The sequence below is a fragment of the Diabrotica virgifera genome, chromosome 10 (genome assembly GCF_917563875.1).
Source record: "Diabrotica virgifera virgifera chromosome 10, PGI_DIABVI_V3a".
In the NCBI taxonomy this organism is placed as follows: Eukaryota; Metazoa; Arthropoda; class Insecta; order Coleoptera; family Chrysomelidae; genus Diabrotica; species Diabrotica virgifera.
In genome coordinates this window covers 10,332,947-10,356,012 of record NC_065452.1, presented here as the reverse complement: position 1 = coordinate 10,356,012, position 23,066 = coordinate 10,332,947, and the positions used below count along the sequence as shown (strand labels likewise).

General features: G+C 32.4%; 1 protein-coding gene across 3 annotated transcripts in view; it reads right to left on the bottom strand.

The window, feature by feature from the left end:
- Window positions 1–11,102: 11,102 nt before the first annotated feature.
- LOC114334526 (E3 ubiquitin-protein ligase HUWE1) overlaps window positions 11,103–23,066 on the bottom strand; it is a 192,570-nt gene continuing 180,606 nt past the window's right edge. For all 3 annotated transcript variants that reach the window (XM_028284586.2, XM_028284587.2, XM_028284588.2), the window contains 2 exons: window positions 18,297–18,487; window positions 11,103–11,683 (listed from right to left, as the gene is read on the bottom strand). In XM_028284586.2, coding sequence (XP_028140387.1) covers window positions 11,581–11,683; window positions 18,297–18,487 — 294 coding nt within the window. In that variant the 3' untranslated portion in view covers window positions 11,103–11,580. The remainder of the gene's footprint in view (window positions 11,684–18,296; window positions 18,488–23,066) is intronic.

Genomic DNA, 23,066 nt, shown 5'->3' with positions numbered 1-23,066 from the left:
ATATTTACTTGAATCAGTAATAATCCATTTTAGGGGCCTTTATCAAGGTTTCATTTTTGTGCTATTATTTTTCTCCATTCTGTAAAATTCTTATCTAATAAACAATAAATAAAAAGTAATTATAGTTTTATTTCACAATACGTTGAGAAAAAATATTATGGTTATCATGGGGCTTCAGGCATATACAGATACAGTGCCTCCATAAAGTACCTAAATAGGTAAATAGACAAAATTATTAGAAATTCCCAAAACAGGTCAATTTTTATTTTTAAATTACGAATTTTTGGTATATATACAGGGTGTCCAGAAACTCTACCGACAAACGAAGACAGGAGATTCCTCAGATAATTTTATGACAATTTAACCCAATTCACCTAGTCCGAAAATGCTTCCTAAGGGAGCTAGAGCTCTTTGAAGATGGCGCCATGTAATTAGTTTTTCTTAAATACTTCCAGAACGCTTCTATTTAGAAAAACGAAAATTGGTATACATATTTACTTTCCTGAAATGAATCGATTCCATCCATTGCGAATTTCTAGTACTGGTCATAGGCGTACGTTTTGGGTAGGGCAACGGTTATTTTATCGCATAACTTTTATGTCTTCAACTTTTAAGCATTTTTGATACTGTATTATTAAATTGTGAGGTATTCTAGTACTAAAAGGTACTCTTACTTTAAGTCGATAGGATACACCGTTTTCTAGAAAAATCGATTTGAAAGTTTTTAGTTTTGGGAATTTGAAAAAAAAAGTTAAAAAAAATAAAAAAAAACCGATGTATTTTACCAACTTAAAGCAAGAGTAACTTTTAGTACTCGAATATCTCATAATTGAATAATCTAGTGTCAAAAATACTTAAAAATTAAAGACAATAAAGGTATGCTATAAAATAACTGTTGACCTACCCAAAACGGACGCCTATGATCGGTACTAGAAATTCGCCATTAATGAAATCGATTAATCTCTGGAATATAAATAAATGTACCAGTTTTCATCTTTCTAAATAGTTTTTTTTTGTATCTTTTTTTTTTTTAATTCAAGGAACGAAAAATTTTCAAATCGATTTTTCTAGCAAACGGTGTATCCTATCGACTTAAACTAAGAGTACCTTTTAGTACTAGAATAACTCACAATTAAATAATTAAGAGTCAAAAATGCTTAAAAATTAAAGACAAAAAAGTTAGGCGATAAAATAACCGTTGCCCTAGCCAAAACGGACGCCTATGAGTTGTACTAGAAATTCGCAATGGATGGAATCGATTCATTTCTGGAAAGTAAATATGTATACCAATTTTTGTTTTTCTAAATAGAAGCGTTCTGGAGGTATTTAAGAAAAACTAATTACATGACGCCATCTTCAAAGAGCTCTAGCTCCCTTAGGAAGCATTTTCGGACTAGGTGAATTGGGTTAAATTATCTTAAAATTATCTGAGGAATCTCCTGTCTTCGTTTGTCGGTAGAGTTTCTGGACACCCTGTATATCATGCTACTGACGTCATCCATCTGAGCGTGATGACGTAATCGATGACTGTTTTAAATAAGAATAGGTGTCATGTGATAGCTCATTTGAAAGGGTATTTAATTCTCTATTCAGTAATATAAACATTATCCTAATTATTTATAAAGGGTGTCGAATTATTTTTTAAATTAAAGTAATTGATACAAAAAGACGAATGTATCTAATTTATTCTGTCATATGAATATTCTGTGAACATAAATACATTTTACTTCTGTCAGAATACAGAAGAAGAAAAATTTATTTGAAAACTAAACATTGATTTTCACTTAAACGAAATGTTCAAACTGCCAAGAGGCAGATGGGTGGTGGTAGCTTTAACATGAATTTAAGCGAAAAACAATATTTATTTGTCAAATAAACATTTTTGTTTTCTGGCAACAGTAAAACGTATCTTGAATTAAATAAATTATATACATTCTTCTTTTTGTCTCAATTAATTTAATTTAAAAAAAAATTGGACACCCTGTATATATAATTATGTTAACGTTTATATTACTGAATAGAGAATATATGCCAAACAATTTATTTAGCTAATAATGATTTTATGTGTTACTTTATGGACTTTATAGTTATATAATCTTTTCTTAAAAAATAATATTAGAAAAAAAATTATTAAATATCCTTTATAAAAGGTGTATTTATACACCTACATCATACAGCTACATCACAGAATGTTATCGGAATGGAATTTCCATCAGCAGTGAATAAGTGTAACCAGTTTAAGTGAAGCATACGTAAATATTAAATTTTGACTAAGGTTTAAACAATATGTGGTTAATACAAGTTATATATATACGTGGTTGAGCCACTAAAAATATTTGCGATTTAGATTATCACTACAGCCTTTGATTCTCTGACGTATTTTTGGGAAATATTAAAAACATTAAAAAGTGTACCCAAATTCTCGATAAATAAGGTTCCCGATATTTTTTGACGAACTGCAGCCTCCCCGTAATTGCTTTTCCCTGGATGAGTCGTAGATACAAATCCTAAAAATCGTAGATTTTTTACAAAAAAATTCAGACCAAAATGTTTGTATGGACTATAGCCTTTGATTTTCTGATGTATTTTTGGCAAATCTTAAAAACATTAAAAACTGTAAATTCTCGATAAATAATGTTACCTCGACATTTTTTGATAAACTACAGCCTCCCAACAATTACTTTTCCCTTAATGAATCGTATAAACTATAGAAAAAACGTACATTTTCTAAAAAAAATTTAATAATAATTACTTTTATAAAAAAGAACTTTTTTATAATAAAACCTTTTTATTATTTATAGGAAAGAATATAAAATAATTTAACGATAAACGATTTAACGATAAAATGCTTAAAATTCCAAAAATTATACTCTAATAAAAAAATACTTTTTATAATACATATCACGGACACAACATATTTGGAAATAATAATTAACTTAATAATAAATAATAATTAATAATTAATAAATAATAATTAATAATAATAAAATATGAATTTTTAGTAGGTGTATTAACTGTTATTTATAATTATGGATCCAAAAATTACACTAGTATAAAATAGTATTTTTTATAATACCACGGTTGTTTAAAATGGTATATGTATATTTTATAATTTTAAGTATATAAACTTTTAATTATTTATTAAAACAATTTAAAAAAGATACGCAACAGCCGGGTTCCAACTGGGGACCTCTCGATATGCAGTCTAATGCCACTGAGGCACCATCAATTTGTAGATATCGATTTATTAACGTACTTTAAAATATCATTGCATTAGTCACATTTTTAAAGTAGTTTGAAATTAAAAAAAAATCGATTTATCCATACAGTGTGATTGGTCAGTGGGGTAAAGCTTTGTAGATCCGTTATAAGTAATAGATATTAATAAAAGTTAATAACAAAAATTGTAGAAAACTTTGATTACAGATTGATAATCAGTAATCGTAAATTGTAAGTTTTAGACAATTATTCAGTCATGGCTTACTTAAAATTTGGAAAGATTTAGACCCGTAATTATTAATAGTTTTGCTCTGAAAAATGAAAATATCTCGAAAACTAATAAATTTACACATAGAGAATATTATACAAAAATTATAGTATGGTAATGGTACTTTTCGATAATGATATAAATTACAGGGTGTTCTATTTAAAATTACTGAGAAAATAATGTACTTGCGTTTTGACTCACCCTGTATTCAATATAAAGAAAATTAGCAAAACAAACATTTACGAAAAATTTGACAATAAATAAAAAACTATGACGTCAATAAACCATTGACCTTGTGCTTTCTTTTATTTATACAGGTAGTTAAACTTGTTACGATTTTCATATAAAATTGGTTATAACTTTGTAAATACTCCGTATAACATACCAAACATTTATATTTTTGTAATCGAAAAGTTACGAAGATTTCGAATATAAAATAAAATATAGGGTGTTCTATTTAAAAAAACATAAATTTGGTCTGCCACTATGTTATCGAACACCCTGTAACATTCTAACTAATTTTGTAATGTGAAGCTCAAAGTTCGCTACAATTTGTTATTAAGTTTTATCGCTATGCATTACTATAACGGATCTACGGAGCTTCGCCCCACTAATTAATCACCCTGTATAATAGCAGTTAAATATTGCATTGTTAGCTAGTTCTAAGCTATCCTGAAAATGTCAGGTGTCTAGGTAGCCTAGAACTATTTTTAAAATGGATTACAAAATTTGCAGACACCAGTCCGTGACACCAACCAAGCCAAGTATATTTAGTCTGTAAAAATTTACAAACACAAGATACATGAGGCGAAGTCTAGCTAAAGTCTAGCTAAAGCTACTTCACTTAACCTCAAGTTTACAAAGTTAATTTGAAATAAAGTGACATAATATATAGATAATTTGACATAAATCATAATATAATATTGAAATGATAGAAATAATCATATGGTTACTAGAAAAATAATATAAAGAAAATAATGTGTAATATTATGTGGCAAATGATATGAATGATAAATAAAAACAAAAATAATGGTAATAATAACAACAACAATATACTATACAGGGTGATCAACTTCTGTGACAAAGTCCAATATATTTGTTATTATAAAATATATGAAAAAAAGTTGTTAATAAAAGTTATAAACACCTTTAATGTACACATTTTAAAATTAGTGAGAAATATACGGGGTCCTCCATAACACGGTGCCAAACCAAAGTTATGTTTTTTTAAATAGAACACCCTGTATTTTATTTAAAATGTGGTTTCTCTACATTTTTCTGATTAAAAAGATATAACACTTGTCTAGGGTTATACATACTCAGTGTTTCAAAGTTATGAGCACTTTTATCAAAAAATCATACTGATTTGATCGCCCTGTATGATTCTAACAGTATAATATAAACTTATTTTCTTACTGCTGTTGACTGTCTTAAAGTAGTTTTGCAACAACGTACAAGTTTTTATCACTACAAAAATTATATACAGGTCAAAATTTAAATAAAATGTATTATGGTAAAGGCTTTTTATCCATTTTAAAATAAAAATAGATTGCCGATTGTAAGGCAATCTTGTTTAAATTTTTCTTCTGTGTTTTTAATATGTTAAAATATTATCACATTATTATAATTTTTAATATTAGTTTTTATTTTTATTGGGCAATGTACCTATAATTATATATCTATTTATTTTTTTTTATTACATATTTTAATTTACAATCTGCTTCATCGAAGCTACAAGCAAATAGTTTGAATGTTAAATACATGAGGGAGAAGCTGCCCTGTGGCAACCCTCCTATTATAATTTTTTACATTTGATCACAATATGTATATTTAATTTATTAAATCTGTTGGCCATAGTTTCTTCAGTCGTTTTGCGAGTTAGGGAGGAGTGTTCAGCAGTCTTGCTTCATCATTTGGATGACTTCTCAGTCCATCAAGGTAGCTCTTTGTGATCCTTGGAATTTCTTCCTCTACCAAGGGTGTAGCTGAGTCCTCGTATAGGGTTTTATTGCTTACATACCAGGGTGCGTTGAATATCATCCTCAATATTTTTGATTGGACTCTTTGTATTATCTTGATATTTGAAGGCTTTGAGGAACCCCAGAGTTGAACACCATAGGTCCAAATTGGTTTTATCATAGTTTTATACAGGAGCAGTTTATTTTCAATATTGAGTTTTGATTTTCGACCAATAAGCCAGCTCATTTGTCGTATTTTGATGTTGATCTGGGTTTTCTTGGCTTGAATGTGCGGCTTCCATGTTAATCTTTTGCCAAGGGTTAGTCCCAAATATTTGACTTGTGTGCTGACTGGTAATTGTGTATCATTTAGTGTTATTGTTGGACATACATCCCTTCGGTTTGTAAATGTAACTTGGGTTGACTTCGTTTCATTTACTTTCACCTTCCATTTGTTGAGCCATGTTCCCAATTGGTCAATGTGGTTTTGCAGTTGTGCAGACGCGATAATAGGGTCCTCATTGACAGCGATTATGATGGTGTCATCAGCGAATGTTGAGATTTGGGTTGTTTCAGTGGTTGGGATATCTGCGGTAAATAATAGGTAAAGGAGAGGGCCCAGGACACTACCCTGTGGTACACCTGATTTAATGGGAAAATATGTGGAAGTTGCTGTGTTATATTTTACTTGGAAATAACGATCTTCAATGTAGGATTTCATGATTAGGTAGTAGGGGGTTGGAAGAATACATTTGAGTTTGTATAAAAGTCCAGTATGCCATACTCTATCAAATGCCTTTTCTACATCTAAGAATGCCGCTGTGCAATATTTTTTTTCCTCAATAGCAGTAAGGATTTTTTTTATAATTCTATGAGTCTGTTGTGTTGTGGAGTGTCTCTCTCTAAAACCAAACTGGTGTGTGGGTATTTCTACATCTAGGTTAATGCCATTCTTCAGTCTACCAAGTAGTAGTCTTTCGAAGATCTTAGACATTATCGGCAACAAGCTGATTGGTCGATAGGATGATGTTTTATTTGGAGGTTTACCCGGTTTGTGAATCATTATTATTTGCGCAAATTTCCATGTGATTGGGAAATATGTCAGTCTGAGTGCACTATTGTATATTGTAGTTAGCATGACCAATGCTCTTCTCGGAAGATGTTTCAGTATTAATCCTGTTATTAGGTCAAATCCAGGTGCTTTGTGGTTATTGCATTTTTCTATTTCTAGTTTAACTTCTGATGTATTGAATGGTGTTATTGGGAGCGTCATAGGGCAAGCACTATCCAGGAAGTCTCTTATTAAGTTTCCATCATCATTATTCTCTACTTGGTGTTCTTTAAAAATACCAGCTAAGTATTCTGCAAATGCTGAAGCTTTTTCCTCGTCTGATCTTCCCCAAGTACCATCATCTTTCTTAATTGGCGAATTGTGTTCTGTAGGTCTCTTTAAGTGTTTTGTTGCCTTCCATATTGAGTGATCTTCTTTAGATAAGGTACTAATGTAGTGTTCAAATGTGGCATTGCGTGCTTCATTTAGCGCTGTTTTTAATTGTCTGGTTAATCGATTATATTCGTGTTTGTCATTAATGTTGCGGCTTCTTTGCCAGCTACCTCTTGCTCTTCGTTTTTCGACTATTAGTTGTCTAATATAATTCGAAGTGGTATTTTTGTTTTCTTGCTTTGGAGTTGATGGTGTAGCTCGATATGCAGCTTGCTGAATTTGACAGGTGAAGTGGTTTATAGCCTTATCTATGTCATCTTTTTCTTTGAGTCTGATTCCAAGATTTATATTCGTGTCAAGCTGGTACTTGAATTCACACCAATTAGTTTTAGAGGAAGTCAACTTGGGTATTTCAGGTCGTTTGATTATGTGGGTGCCGATTGTTGCTATGATTGGTGTGTGGTCAGACGAGAGATCTCAATTTGCTTCTATGTTTGTGTAGTTTGCTGCAATTCCTTTTAGGATGCAGAAGTCGAGTAGATCTGGTAGTCTATTTGTATCGGACGGCCAGTACGTTGGTTGTCCCGTCGATAAGTAGGTGCAGTTTGTGTTGTTGATGGCATCTAGTAGGCTTCTGCCTTTTGGAGTAATGAGTCGTGAACCCCAATTCGTATGCTTAGCATTCCAATCACCTCCAACAATGAATTTGTTACCTAGCTTGTTGAATAGTTCTTCGTATTCTTCAGTTGTGATTCTATGTCTAGGAGGGCTATATATTGCAGCAATTTCGAAGTTCCAAGGCCTGGCATTTATATTAAGTATTGTTGCTTGTAGCTTATCTGTTTTATGTTCCGGCATTTGATGATGTTGTATATTGTTCCTTTAATTATTGCAGATCCTCCATGGGCTGTTCCATCTGGGTGACTAGTGTGGTAGACTGAGTATTGAGGTATTTTAATTACGCTTCTTTCTGTGAAATGCGTTTCGGATACAAAGAGGATGTCTATTATGTTGTCCTCTAGGAATTGGATTACTTCTGCTTTATGGTTTGCTAAACCATTTGCGTTCCATTCGGCTATTCGAACAGATCTAATGAATTTTATTAATTAATGTTGTTAGCGTGGTAAGGAAGGCGAAGGATTTCCTGGCTGAGAAATCTACGAACGTGGTTCAATACAACCACTACAAATCTTTTCAGAGCAGCAGTGTGCAAAGTGCAGATTGTCATGATGGTCGCCAACATCCGAAACGGATAGGCACTACAAGAAGAAGAAGCGTGGTAAGGATCATGCTGTTTTGATTCATTAGTTGGGTGAACATTGCTTTAAATTCGTTTAATAATAAGTTCATCTGAGATCCTATGTCAGCTACTTGATTTCCTGCTCTTACTGCTTGGGCATAGGATTGGGTTCCATTCTGTTGTTGGTACTGTGATTGTTGACTCTGATACTGTGAAGTTGGTGCTGGGTTAACATTTTGATGTGGGTTCTGATTATTATGGGTTGACTGATTTCCGCGTTGTCTATTATTTCTTACATTTTGCAAGTCCTTGTAAATTACGCAGCCTTTATAGTTGGCAGTGTGTTCTCCGTTACACAGGGCACATTTTGCTGGTGTATTTCTGGGTTTTGTACATTCTGGCGTTGGATGACTTCCTCCACATTTCACGCATGCGTAAGGTCTTGTACAATACGCTTTTGTGTGTCCATAACGTTGACAGCGCTGACACTGTGTTATATTTTTCTTTCTGTGAGGAGGTTCAAGGCTAACTTTCATATTGCCGATAGAATCCAGTGTATAAATGTGTTTGTTTTCTTTCGGTTCTAGGTCCACATCGAACATTGACAGTGGTGATTTATTGACTCTGTGTAATACGTTAATGATATTACGGACAGTATGCCCTGATTTAGCTAGTTCACTTTTTATTTCTTCAACTGGCATCGAGTGGTGTAAATTTCTTATAACTACCCTATAAGCTCTATCTTGTTTTGCTTGGTATGTGTGGTGAACTATTTTGCTATATAAGTTTTGTATGCTGTATAAGTTTTCTGTATGACTCAATAGTTTTTGTGTTTATTTTTATTGTGTCATTTGGGAGAGCTTTCGACTGGTACTCTTCTGCTTTAATGACTGTCGATAGGTTTTCAGTCATCTTTTTGATATCATTTACCCCATAGATAAATATAGGTGGAGGTTTAGGTGTTACTGGTGTGTTATTATTATCAGTTAGGTTTTCTAATGGTTCAAATCTGTTGTTTGTACTCACTTGCATTGTTGTTGTGTTATCATCTTTGGGGTTTGCTTTTCTTTTTTTTGTAATTTTTTTGACTGTTTGCCAATCATGGACATTTTCTATGGTTTCGTCGTCTTCGTCGCTTGAGTTTTCCATGACAAGTTCCTCTCCACTGAGGATGTATTGGGAAGCATTTTATGTATTTGGTTGATCCATTTGAGGTGCAGGGAGGTTTTGGTTATATTGGTGATTATTGTTTGGGAATGGAGTAGGCGGGATATATTGGTTTGTTGTCTGTTGGCTGCTCGGGAATCCATAAAATGGGGGCGATATTACTGGAGGTTGTTGAGGCTGTGTATATATTTGGGGCACATTATACAACCCCCCATTTGGCACTTGATTTTGGTGGTACATTTCCTTAATATAGTACGCCACCGAGTTCAAAAGTAATCACATAAATAGTAATTTAGAATTAATCACTCAAATCGTTTTTTACTTTTTATTTCACTAATTACCATAAACTAGTCCCGGCCGATAGCCGAGACCGGCACAAAAACTTGGAACTTGGATCTCGAGAGCGATATGGTACGTCTTTACTGCTCGGAATCCAAATACACACTATATATCTATTTATTAAAGTTATTCTATAAACGTATTTTTTGCATTGAGATGTAAAATTATTTGATATTAGTTTTTATTTTTATTGGGCTATGTATATACATCTATTTTTTAATAAAGTTATTCTATAAATGTGTTTTTTCCCATTGAGATGTAAAATTATTTGATAGTAACAATTAATATCCCATGAGCCGAGCTGGTATATTTTATATCGGGCAGTTTTAATCTTTGCGCCGACTTGGGACATTTTTAAAACACCTACCTATTTCTTAGGCCCAGATAGGCACTGCTCGCATGGAGTATAATAGCCTTTGATTTTCTGATGTATTTTTGGCAAATCTTAAAAACGTTAAGGTATTACTAGTACACTTTAGAAAACCAAAAATAATAATTTTTTTCTCAAAACGTTTATCAAAAATGAACACAAAACTTTTTACATCTTAATATGTAACTCTTAGAGAGTACAAAAAATATATCTTTTTTCATTTATGCATGTACACTAATATTGTAGAGGGCGCAAAAGTCGAGGACTCGAAAAATTATGGCGGACAGTTAATCTCAAGATTGGGATATCTGAGACAAAAGAACCGTACTGCATTTGAATAAAGAAGGTTTCTTACGTGACAATTTACCACAATTTAACCAAAAGAACGGGAGATTTCTTCACAAAAATTTTTCAAATTTCCGTAAAATCTTTTTTTGAGGAATTTTCCACTAACGGTGGTTAATGGTCACGTAAGAAACCTTCGTTTTTCAAATGTCTTACGATTTTTTTGTTTCAGAGATTCCAATCCTGAGATTAACTGTCCGCCATCGGAACTACTTTTTTTTGAGGTATCGACTTGGGCGCCCTCTACAATATTAGTGTACGTGCATAAATGAAAAATGATAAATTTTTTGTATTCTCTTAGAGTTGGACATTAATAAAATGTAAAGAGTTATGTTCATTTTTAATAAAGGTTCTGAGAAAAAAATCTTGAAAAAATGCTTATTTTTGGTCATCTAAAGTGTACTAGTACCTTAAAAACGGTAAATTTTCAATAATGTTAATTTATGCAAAGTATTATAATATTCCAATCGCTGGGAAGATATTTCTGTCTCTATGTAGCTACAGCTTAAAATTGGAAAATAGGCCGACTTTAAATATTCGTTGTATGCTGTATTCTATAAGCTTCTCATGTTCTAACTGTTCTTGAAGAATATCCTCAAAATATTCATAAAAGATATTCACTTAGTTGAATTACAGGTTCTTTTAACCTTTCTCATTTTTGAGTGTATTCTCTATTCGGAATTTTCAGCAAACTGATTCATGTAGGAGATGACTTTTATCATAAAGGTAATATTTCAATGAAAAACCAAAAAGACATTGATAAAAACATTTAATTATAATTATTTAAATCACATTCTGAAATACATGGTGACTACATTTGAATGATTATGAGACACTAAAAGTATTCAAAGAGTAACAGCGCATTTATAAAAGGATGGCTTAGTTAATTATAAGAATAACAAGATACTTAAATTAAGAATACAAATATACTTTGAATATCAAATCTGAATATCTAATTCAGTTATCACACTCGAATTGCCATCAGGCCCTTTACAAAAATACATGTGCCGTTCTATGAAATTTACAAATAAACTTGTATAAAACTCAAAAACTAATCCACTGACTAACTAAAATTTTGAAGCGAATATATTAGAAAACTAAAAGTAACTTTTTTTACACCTTTCGAAATCTGTACACTTAACATAGAATACGTTTATTTACAGAAATCTACTCTAGGTGATATATATATAAACAGCAATAACACATCAGTCTTAAACATCAAAGGATTATTTAAGCGAAGCCAAAACCCTCGGAGCACTCGTGGATGGCCTTCAACAAGTATCCTCTTAACTTGTCATAAGTCTCATAAACCGGCAGATCCAATTGGTTGAAGCTGTAACAAATAATCAATATTAAATAGTGTTATGAAAATATCGTTTTACTTAGTCAATTGATTGGTATGCTTTATTGTCAAAAAATTTTTACAATTTGTGGACAAAGCTTATACAAAATAAAAAATACAATAAAAAACAAAAAATAATAAAAACTACAAACAAAATAAAAACAGAAACAGACACCAAATAAATGGCGTGAGTTTTACTACTTAAATACAATTTTATAGTTATTAAGTACACATTAAAAATTTTTAAAAATTTTGCAAACAATATGTATACAACGTCAGAGCAAAAAGAAGGCGAACGAGGAAAAGGAAAAGTAAATCAAAAGATCTATGCCGCTGCAAATATGTACAAAAGTACTCGAAAGTAATAATCCTGCAAGTCAATTTGCTGAATTCAAATCGTTTATAAAAAAGTCATTCACTGTATAAAAAGCTCTCTAAAGCAAATAAGCTTTCAAGGCCTTGCGAAAAGCGGGAAATGCTGCAATAGATTTGATGTTAGATGGCAGGTGATTGTGCAATAGAGCACTTAACCAGCTCAGACCGTGGGGTTGGCAGATAAAGATTATGCTCCACGTTTCTAAGGGGATAGTTGTGAGTGGGTCTCTCTGGACCTTCTGATGCATGTTTGCGGATTAAACAAACGGATTCAAAAACAAACAAAGAAGGAAGAGTTAATATTTTAATTTTTTTAAAGAATTCCTGGCAATGAACTCTGCTATTGAGTCTCAGGGGGTAACGAAGAGCTCTCTTTTGTAGTTTAAAAATACGCTCAAATTGAGTCGCACAACACGAACCCCAGAATGAGGGCGTACCGAAGATGAGACTCAAAAAGGGCATAATAAACGGTCCTAGATGTTGACAAATTCATTTCCGTAGCAACTGATCTTAGCGCAAAACAAGTAGAACTTAATTTTTTGTGTAAGGCATCAATGTGCAAGTTCCATTTTAGAGACTTATCCACAATAAGCCCTAAGAACTTCACCGATTCAACTACCTCTAGACTGTTGTTATTAAGTACTAAAGGTTGCATCATACTGTTGTAAGGTAGGACACGATTTAATGGTGACTAGGTCTGTAGCTATGGTATTGCGAAGATCCATAATATCCATGTTACTCCAAGTAATACTAGTATCATCTGCAAAGAGACATATTTTACCTTTAATGTTCAGACTAGAGATGTCATTTATGTATATCAGAAACAATAAAGGGCCTAGAACTGAACCCTGAGGTACCCCACATTCTATGGCATGCAAGAAGATATCTTCGTGCCAACCCTTACAAACTGACTTCTTTTATTAAGATATGATTTAAGCCATTTAAGAGCCTTTCCCCTAAATCCATAGTAGGTACTGTAATTTGTCAGTCAAGATGTTATGGTTTACACAGTCGAATGCTTTAGCGAAATCACAGAAAATTGTTGCTGTAGAGTGATGGTTGTTTAGACTGGAGTAAACATGACCGAAAAGGGAGAACATAGCATCATTCGTGCATTTGTCACTCAGGAATCCAAATTGATGTGGAGTAAGCAATTTGTATTTCAACAGAAAAGATAAGATTCTTTTTTTTTACCAGACTTTCAATTATCTTCGACAACGTGGGTAGGAGTGCAATAGGGTGATAATTCGAAGCAAGATCTTTATCGCCTCCTTTGTGTATAGGGATAATAATTATCGCTGTCTTAAGGCAGCTTGGAAAAACTCCAGTTTCGAATGACCTGTTTATTAAGGTAGTTTAAAGTGCAATCAGGTAGAGCAGAAAATATTTTAAGAGTGAGGCCATCAGTCCCAGATGACGATTTGTTTTTAATGTCATTTATTGTAGAGCGTAGTTCACCTAATACTATGGGTGTAAAAAAGAAACTATTTACATTCTTATGAGAAAGATATGAAATATTGAAATATTTATTCTCAATTGTAAATTGGCAGAGAAGACGAAAACCTTTTGCATCTATGTTTTCGATCCTTGGGAATCCGAATCTGAAATTAGTTTTGCAAAAAAATGCCGAGAAATCCAAAAAAAAAATTGGAAAATAGAGATTTTCCACAATTTACTCGAAAACTACAATAGAGCTAAAAATAATAATTTTTTAATCGATGATACATAAAAATAGATGTTTAAATATTAAAAATAAATAATTATAGTAATAATTATATAGGGTGTCCCAAAAGTAGCGGGACGGTCGAATCTCTCGCGAAATATACACCACATCAAAAAACTGAAAAATACGTTTTCAATATTTTTCAAAAATCTATGACACCAAACACGACACTCCACTCTACACCCTGGAGATGGGGTGGGGGTTTAACTTTAAAATCTTAAATAGGAACTGACATTTTTTATTGCAGATTCGGATTGCTTACGCAAAAATAAGTAATTTTTATTCGAGACATTTTTTCGAATTGTGGATAGATGGCGCTATAATCGGAAAAAACTATTTATCCTGATACCCTAGATAAAATTATAGAAACGGTCTAAAAGCTCGAGAACTACAATTCCAGGTGAAAACCCAAAAAATACGTGTTTAATATTTTTCAAAAACCTATCGAATAACACTAAACACGACCCCCCACTCCATCCGATGGTGATGAGATGAGAGTAACTTTAAAATCTTAAATAAGAACCCCGTTTTTTATTGCAGATTTGGATTCCTCATGAAAAAATAAGGAATATTTATTAGAGACATTTTATAGAATTGTTCAAAGATGGCGATGTATGTAATTGGAAAAACACAATTTATTAGCGCCATTTATCAACAAATCTAAAAACTGTCTCGAATAAATGTTACTTACTTTTTTATAGTTATATATGTTATGTTCAAATATTTTTATGAGGTATTCAAATCTGCAATAAAAAATCAGGTGAATTTTCCAGGTCTTTATCTAACAAAAAATCATTAAACAATTTTGGTATGTAAAGCCAGTTGGGAGTTTGAAACATTTAAGAATATTTGGCACTGAATGTTATGTTCACGTAAACAAGTATTTACGCAGTAAATTTGATGACAAGGCGATACATGGTTATTTAGTTGGTTACGTGAATGACAGGGATGGTTTTAGAATATGGATTCCATCTGAAAGAAGAATCGTATCGAGCCACGACGTACGATTTAAACCTGAGGTTACATGCAATTTGCGAATTTTTGAAGTTAAAGCCGAATCAGTGAACCAGAATCAGTCGGAATGTTATAGTGTACAGTTCACCAAATATAGCTGAAAGTGTCAAATTCCTATTGCCTGCGCTAACAATGAAGTAAGAACGCACATACAAACGGTCTGGACCGTCAGTGAGAGTGCGAGGTCCGTCGTTTGACGAATGCGCATCATGATCGTCACGCGTTTTCACACTTTCAGCTATATTTGGTGAACTGTACATGAAAACTCCGAAGAAGTGAAAACTGGTATGAATGAAATTGTGCAATCTGAGAATATGGAAAGTGCAGAAAGTTCAAGTGAAAATCAAGAAGTGAATAGAGAAGAAAGAAGCGATGATGGTGTTCAAAAATCTAAGCGTTACAATATGCGTGTTAGAAAGAAACCAAAATTGTTTGGCTTATCTACTTTTCACGTTGAGAGAGAGTGTTACAATATACAACGTTAAAAGTAGATGTTGCTCTATAGTTGTACATACTCTATGTAATGACAGTTTAGAAGTTTAGTTATGTAATGTCAAGAATTAGAAAATATAATGTCAGTTATATATGTCAAGTTCAAGTAATGTTTTCCTATTGTCCTGTAATTGAGTGAATTATAATCGTTGTTGGTCATTTAGTTAGTTCTGCTAACTCAATTTATAATAGTTCCTATTTAAGATCTTAAAGTTACCCCCACCCCACCTCCATGGGATGGAGTGGGGGGTCGTGTTTACGGTTATTCGATAGGTTTTTGAAAAATATTAAACACGTATTTTTTGGTTTTTCACCTGGAAGTGTAGTTCTTGAGCTTTTAGACCGTCTCTATAATTTTATCTAGGGTATCAGGATAAATAATTTTTTTCCGATTATAGCGCCATCTATCCACAATTCGAAAAAAATATCTAATAAAAATTACTTATTTTTGCGTAAGCAATCCGAATCTGCAATAAAAAAGTCAGAACCCCCACCCCATCTCCAGGGTGTGGAGTGGTATCGTGTTTGGTGTCATTCGATAGATTTTTTAAAAATATTGAAAATGTATTTTTCAGTTTTTTGATCCGATGTATATTTCGCGAAATATTCGACCTTTTCTCTACTTTTGGGACACCAGAATTATATTAGTACTATAATTATCTATTTTTTAATATTCAAACATATATTTTTATGTAAAATCGTACGATAAACACGAAGGTGCAAAACGAAAATACAGCCGCATCATATTCTAGTCCAACCAGAGAATCCAGCCAGCACCTCTACCGGTTTCGAAACTTATTAGTATCTCATCAGGAGGCACATAATATGCTGCTCTCTCTGATCCAACCAAAACAAACCCCGGCGTGCAGTCACGGATTGCAACGAACGAAATGGCATAGATGCCCTAGCGGCAACTGCTAGCAAAAGACTAAGTTTTCAATCCAATGGAATATAAAACAACATAATGTTATTCCACATCCCACCAGACTGAAAACAATGGGAACCTTCTCTGGTTACACCTCCGAGGATTCTACAATTTGCAAGCCATAACGGATGCTGAGGCTAAGGAAGATGAGGGAATTTTTCAATTTATAATACACATCTGCTCAGCGCGGTAAAGTTCCAACGAGAGGTACCTACCTCTCATTACCTACCTCTCAGAGTACATAGGTACCTACCTATTTGGAAAATGTAAAATAAACCTACCTAGTATGTAGTGCTTTGATTTACATAATTTGATTACCAACAAAATTTCTACCAATATTTATCTAATATTGTTTTCTTACTCTATGATTTGTTGTATTTTCAATTCCACAAAAATCAAACTAATTTGATTAAATTCAAAATTGTCAAAAGTTTAAAACGTTCAGTTAGTCTATCTTCCAACATGATAGATATGTCTCCGTAGCTAAAATCTAAAGATGCTTGAATTTGAAAACTAACATTACATACATTCTATGATTGTAAGTATAGTATTATATAATTTTTTTTTTCAGAAAATACGTATTTAGTTGAAATTTTTTCCAACAATTAATTAATGTTCAGAAATAATTTGTGGCATTTTTCAATGTGTTTGTATGTTTTATTCTTTTGTTTTTTTAATTTTTGGTATTGTTTTAATAAAATTTTTTGAAAAGTAGTAAGTATTAAAATTAGTTTAATATTTAAAGAAAATATAAATTGTTTAAAGTATATTAATTTCGTTGAAATCATATAATAGAAGTATAACTTCTTACGTGCGTACAAAGTACACACACATTCTTTTTTTTTATAATAATAATAATAAACTTATTTTTATTAGACGCAAATATAAAAATGTTAATTCCCGTAACTGTGTTGACTCATTTATACATACTTGTAATTATGATAACGCTAACGCCCAGTGATATATTTATAGCACGGGTCAAAATTCAAAAATATAAGGGATCTAGAACAATTTCACGAATATTTTTATATATTACTGATAATTATGTAGAAGTAAAACTTTGAAATAAAAAAAATTGGGCGTTAATGGGTTTAAAAGCAATGTAAGGCTATACAGGGTGTCCCGGAAAATAGTGCGTTCCTTCAAGGTATGGGCTAAGTGCACCATTTAGAGCAAAAAAGTCTGATAAATTTTTTTTGTAAAGTCAACCATTTTCAAAAAAATAATTTGTTAATTTTAATGCATTTGATTAATGTCCACAGAAAAGCAAATACAGCCGGCAGCGCTGCGTTCCTTCTTCTGTGCTAAAATAATTTTACGGCCAACTATCATGTATCATCGACCATAGGCATAATATGCATTGATAAAATACTGATATGTAACAGTGATAGAAAAACAGCATAATATTTGTGTTTATTAAATATCTAATAAATAAGGTTTGTATAGTGTTTTGACTTACATGAAAAATTTTTATCACAATAAAGCTACGTCTTCAAGAAGTATCGATAGAACATCTTGCAAACATTTGAGTACCTACATTTCTCCATTCAATCTTCTGGGAAGTTCGAATGGTTCAATCAGATGATTATAAAAATAATCCCAGCCCACAAATTCATACTTTTCGCAACCATGAAAGTTAAACACACCATTCGTAAAATAAACTTTATCTGCACACAATCTGAAGATTTTGTTTTTCTTCGAGGTAAATAGCCTTGCTGTAAATCTTGCACAAAACGTAATTAACATAATATCATGATACTCGCGATCGAAATCATGACAATATCACAACAATACGATGTACCTATTCTGGGGTTACAGGTGATTATGATGTGACTGTTTGTGTTTACAATTATTGTGTATTTTTATCTTTGCTGTGTCAAAATAAATAAAACTGCCGTGTTGCCAAATGTAAATTTTAGTAAAAGACATTATTTTAATTTTTTGGGGCAACATATGACTTTAGAAAAAAAATTTATAAGAAAGTTTTCTTTTAAATGGTGCATTCTACCCACACCTTTAAGGAACGCACTATTTTCCGGGACACCCTGTATTATAAAATTAAACATGTATCTTACCAAGTATGTGCTGATGGTAATCGGTCAGTTGACCTATCATCTCTGTGAATCTGGAATTTTTGAACTCCATTCATTCCTTCTAATGCTCCGAATCCCTGTAATGGAACTTTTGAAGTTCCAGTGACGAACTGAAGAAATTTGGCGCGATCGGCTTGATCAAAAGACCTCAAAGCTCTCCAGAACCATTGAATCTATAAAAAGTAACACAAAAATAATTGTTTTGATTATTGTTATTATGAGGGTTATAAAATGTAGAATAGTATAAATACGCAATGAAAACTCTCGTTTTGCTCATTTGATATGGTTAGAGCCTAGTAGTAAATCATCTTTAGATTAAATGCCTTTGGTGATAACAGCAATTGCAGCTACCTGTAAGGGAACATTCATAAACTACGTCGTAAAAATTTTGGACTTTTTAATACCCCCCCCCCCCCCCGTCGTAAAGCGTCGTTTACATTTGACCTCCCCCTCCCTCATACCGACGTCGCAATTGCAACTCATGATCCCCCCTTTTAGTGATTTTTTTAAATTCCATGTTATTTCTGGATTTTTTAAAGTTAGCTATCAAAGTTTATTTACGAATGTATCCAAATCAGTATTACTATGTAGCTCATTATTATCCGCGTACTTTTCTGTCTTAATTCACTGTACAACTAATTAGCTTTATTGGGAAAAAAGACAATACTTTTATTGGAGTTCCTATGCTTTCTTAATTGCATCATATAAATCTTGATACTTATTTTGTTTTGTCAATACCATTTCTTTTATTAAGTATAAATACAATGTACTAACTACATAAAATAGAATATTTTATTTCTATTCATTCTTGTAGAATTGTTTCACACAGAGTATTCAGTAAATAAATGAACAATTTAATATTTATTGCTTCCAGATGTTGTTCTATACAGAAGCGTTTGTTTAAATACTATGTTCATAGTTCATTCTTGTTTTATTGTTTGTTATTCTGTAGAAAACTGCTAGCAATATTAGGTTTGTTCTAGCATCAGTTTCAAACTGTTTGAATCCATCAGCGAATAGTGGACCAGCGCGAGTAGAGGGGATAGCACTGGTGACTGTATTATATTCTCTCATTGACCAACTGTTTGCTGACGGTTTCTGACTAGTTTGACTGTTTGCTAGAACAAACCTATTATTAAAGCTGTGAGTGATAAAAACGAAATGAAAAGTATGCGATAAAAGTAATATACCTACTAATTCTTTTTAATTCTAAAATAGGGTATATTTTTTATATTCGTGAACATCAAACGACGTCAGATGTACATGTACACTCATGGCCCCTCCCCCTGTCGTATACCATCGTAATAAGCAAAGATCCCCTCCCCCTTTTCAACGACGTATTTTATGGATGTTCCCTAAGGGCGCTTCCATAGTGCACGCTGGTTTCAGAGTCAGACAGCCAGCGCCGACTCGGTGTGCGAATTATCATTCGTATTTAGTTGTTAGCTCGCTGGTGCACTTTGGACAGATTCATTTAAATACGAAGGATTTAGCTACACCGACTCGGCGTCGGCTTTCTGACTCGGAACCCAACGTGCACTATGAACACCAACTTAAGTGAGAAATGAATTTGTAACTAGAGAGTTCGGAGTTAGCAAATTCCGACCATAAGTGAACAAGCACACATGTCCAATAAAAATATGGACTTAAAAGCAGATTTAGAAATTGCATACAATTTTTTTTTTCTAAAAATATGAGAAAATTAACAAAAGAAATGAAGTATTCTAATGATGAAACATTTGGATATAAACCTCGTAACAAACCACCCAATTATCGGTACCACTGTGGAATCTGGTCCGTTATAGGAAATGCCATCAGTTCTTGACTTTGCAGTTCATTCCAATTTATACAGATTAGCTTCTTCTTAGTGCCCTCTCCTCAATAAAGGTGGGTTATTTCAATTGCAAATTCTTGCCTGTCTTCAGCTGATCTTACTAGCTATTAATTTAGCCCCGTCACTATTAGTATCCTTGCACTATTAGTTGAGGTTTCTGTGTGGATTCAGAAGAGGACGCACAGTGGATCAAATTTTCCTGCTGCGTGAGATACAAGCGGAAAGCTACGAATACGGGAAATCCACAATGGCCCTATTCACCGACTTTAAACAAGCTTTTGACAGAGTTAAACGGAAAGAAATATACAAAGCACTATGTGAAATTGGATTTAGTGAAAAATTAATAGAGATGGTAAAAGTTCCACTCAGAGAAAGAGAACAGGGTTAAAATAAATGGAAAAAGTTTAAGGTCGGTGAAGTACGACAAGGAGACCCACTGTCATCATTGTTGTTCAGTATCCTTCTTGAAATGGTCATCAGAGAAGCCGAAATTAACAGGACAGGACTTGTATACCAACGAAAACACCAATGTTTGGCATTCGCTGATGACATAGTACTGATAGCCAGAAGTAAACAAGAATTAAAAGAAATAAAAAAAGACTAAGAGGCGATAGGAAGAAAGAAAGGGATGTACATAAACAAAGAAAATACTAAATATATGGAATGGACAGAACGAGAATACACACAAGGACAATATCTGACAATAAACACAGAGGCAAAAATATATGAATTCGAAGTAGAGAGATTCCAATATCTAAGAGCGACATTCACTAGGAGACCAAATATAAAAGAAGAAATCCAAGCGAGAATTATGGCTGGTAATCGTTGTATCTTTGCTCTAAACAACTTATTAAGAAATAAGAACATATCTACAGGGGCTAAGATAAGAATATACAAGACAGTGATAAGACCTATAGTATTGTATGCCAGTGAAACATGGACGATGAACAAATCCGAGCAAGTCATGCTTAAAGTGTGGTAAAGAAAAGTCCTAAGAAAAATATTTGGCGGAAAGGTATGGAATGGAATGTCGATAAGAAGACCAAATGTAGAACTGAAGAGGATGTAAGGTGAACCAAACACAGTAGGGATCATAAAATCACAAAGACTGAGATAGTTGGGACATATCCAAAGGATGCCAAACACGAGACTTCCCAAAAGAATACTAACAGGAGGAATAGGAGGAAAGATGAAGAAAGGTAGACCGAAAACCAGATGGAAGAAAGATGTTGAAAAAGACATAGAAGTAGTGAAAATCACAAATTGGAAAAATAAAGCAGCAAATAGGAGAGCATGGAAAGGAATAGTAAACCAAGCCGTTGGCCTTCTAGGCCTGGAGAGCTAAATTATATAAATTGTTTCTCAGTATGTGGTCTAGGAATGATGCTTTTCTAACTTTCATTATGTTGAAAAGTTCTCGTTCTTTGCCTATTCTATGCAGAACTTCTTCGTTTGAGGTATGCGATGTCCATGAAATTTTGAGGATTCTCTGGTAGAGCCACATTTCAAAGGCCTCCAATTCACTTACGGTTGCTGTTTTAAGGGTTCACGTTTTAACTGCATACAGGGTGATTGATTAGTGGGGTAAAGCTCAATAGATCCGCTATAGTAATAGATAGCAATAAAAGTTAATAACAAAAATTGTAGCCAACTTTGGGCTTCATATTACAAAATTAGTTAGAATGTTACAGGGTGTTCGATAACACAATGGCAGACCAAACTTGTGTTTTTTTAAATGAAACACCCTATATTTTATTTTATATTCGAAATACTCTTAACTTCTCCATCACAAAAATATAAAAGTTTGTTATGTTATACAGGGTATTTACAAAGTTATAACCCATTTTATATGAAAATCGTAACAAGTTCAACTCCATGTATAAATAAAAAAAAGCACAACAGCAATGGTTTATTAATGCCACGTTTTTTTATTTATTGTCAAAATTGTCAAAAATTATTGACATTGCTAATTTTTTTATATCAAATACAGGGTGAGTCAAAACGCAAGTACATTATTTTCTTAGTAATTTTAAATAGAACATCCTATATTTTATATCACTATTGAAAAGTACCATTAGCGTACTTTAATTTTTATATAACATTCCCTATATCCAAATTTATTAGTTTTCGAGATATTTTCATTTTTCAGAGCAAATTTCTTTAGGTGTCTAAACGTTTCCATATTTTAAGTAAGCCATGACTGAATTGACAATTTACGATTACTGATTATCAATCCGGTAATCAATGTAACAATTTAGCAAATAAAGAAATAAAAATAATTTATTAGTAATACATTTTACAAAAAAACACACACACAACGGCAACATGCAACATTTTTGAAACAATTAAAAACTACTTTTGTATGTAAATGTAACAAATAAAGAAAAGAAAAATAATTTATTAGTAATAAATTTTACAAAAAAACACACACACAAACAGAAAATACAACATTTTGTGAAGACAATTAAACACTACTTTTGTATGTAAATTTAACAATGTTACAAATAAAGAACAAAAAATAATTTATCAGTAATACATTTAGCAAAAAAACATGTTTGAAAAAATTTAAAGCTACTTTTAATAAAATATTTTTAATATTTTATTACATAAGGTGTTCAAAATTACCTCCTAACACATTTATGCACGCCTCAAAACGATCATTGAATGAACTACTTACACTACGAAGCATTTGTAAATTAACACATCGAAATACACTTTGTATTCTATTTTTCATCTCATCCCTTGTTGTTGGAAGTATTCTATAAACTTCATTATTAACGTAACCCCAAAAAAATCAGTCCAGTTTATTAAATTCTGGTGATCTGGGTGGCCACGCTACTAGTCCATTGAAAAATGAAAATATCTCGAAAACTAATAAATTTAGACATAAGGAATGTTATCTAAAAATTAAAGTACGG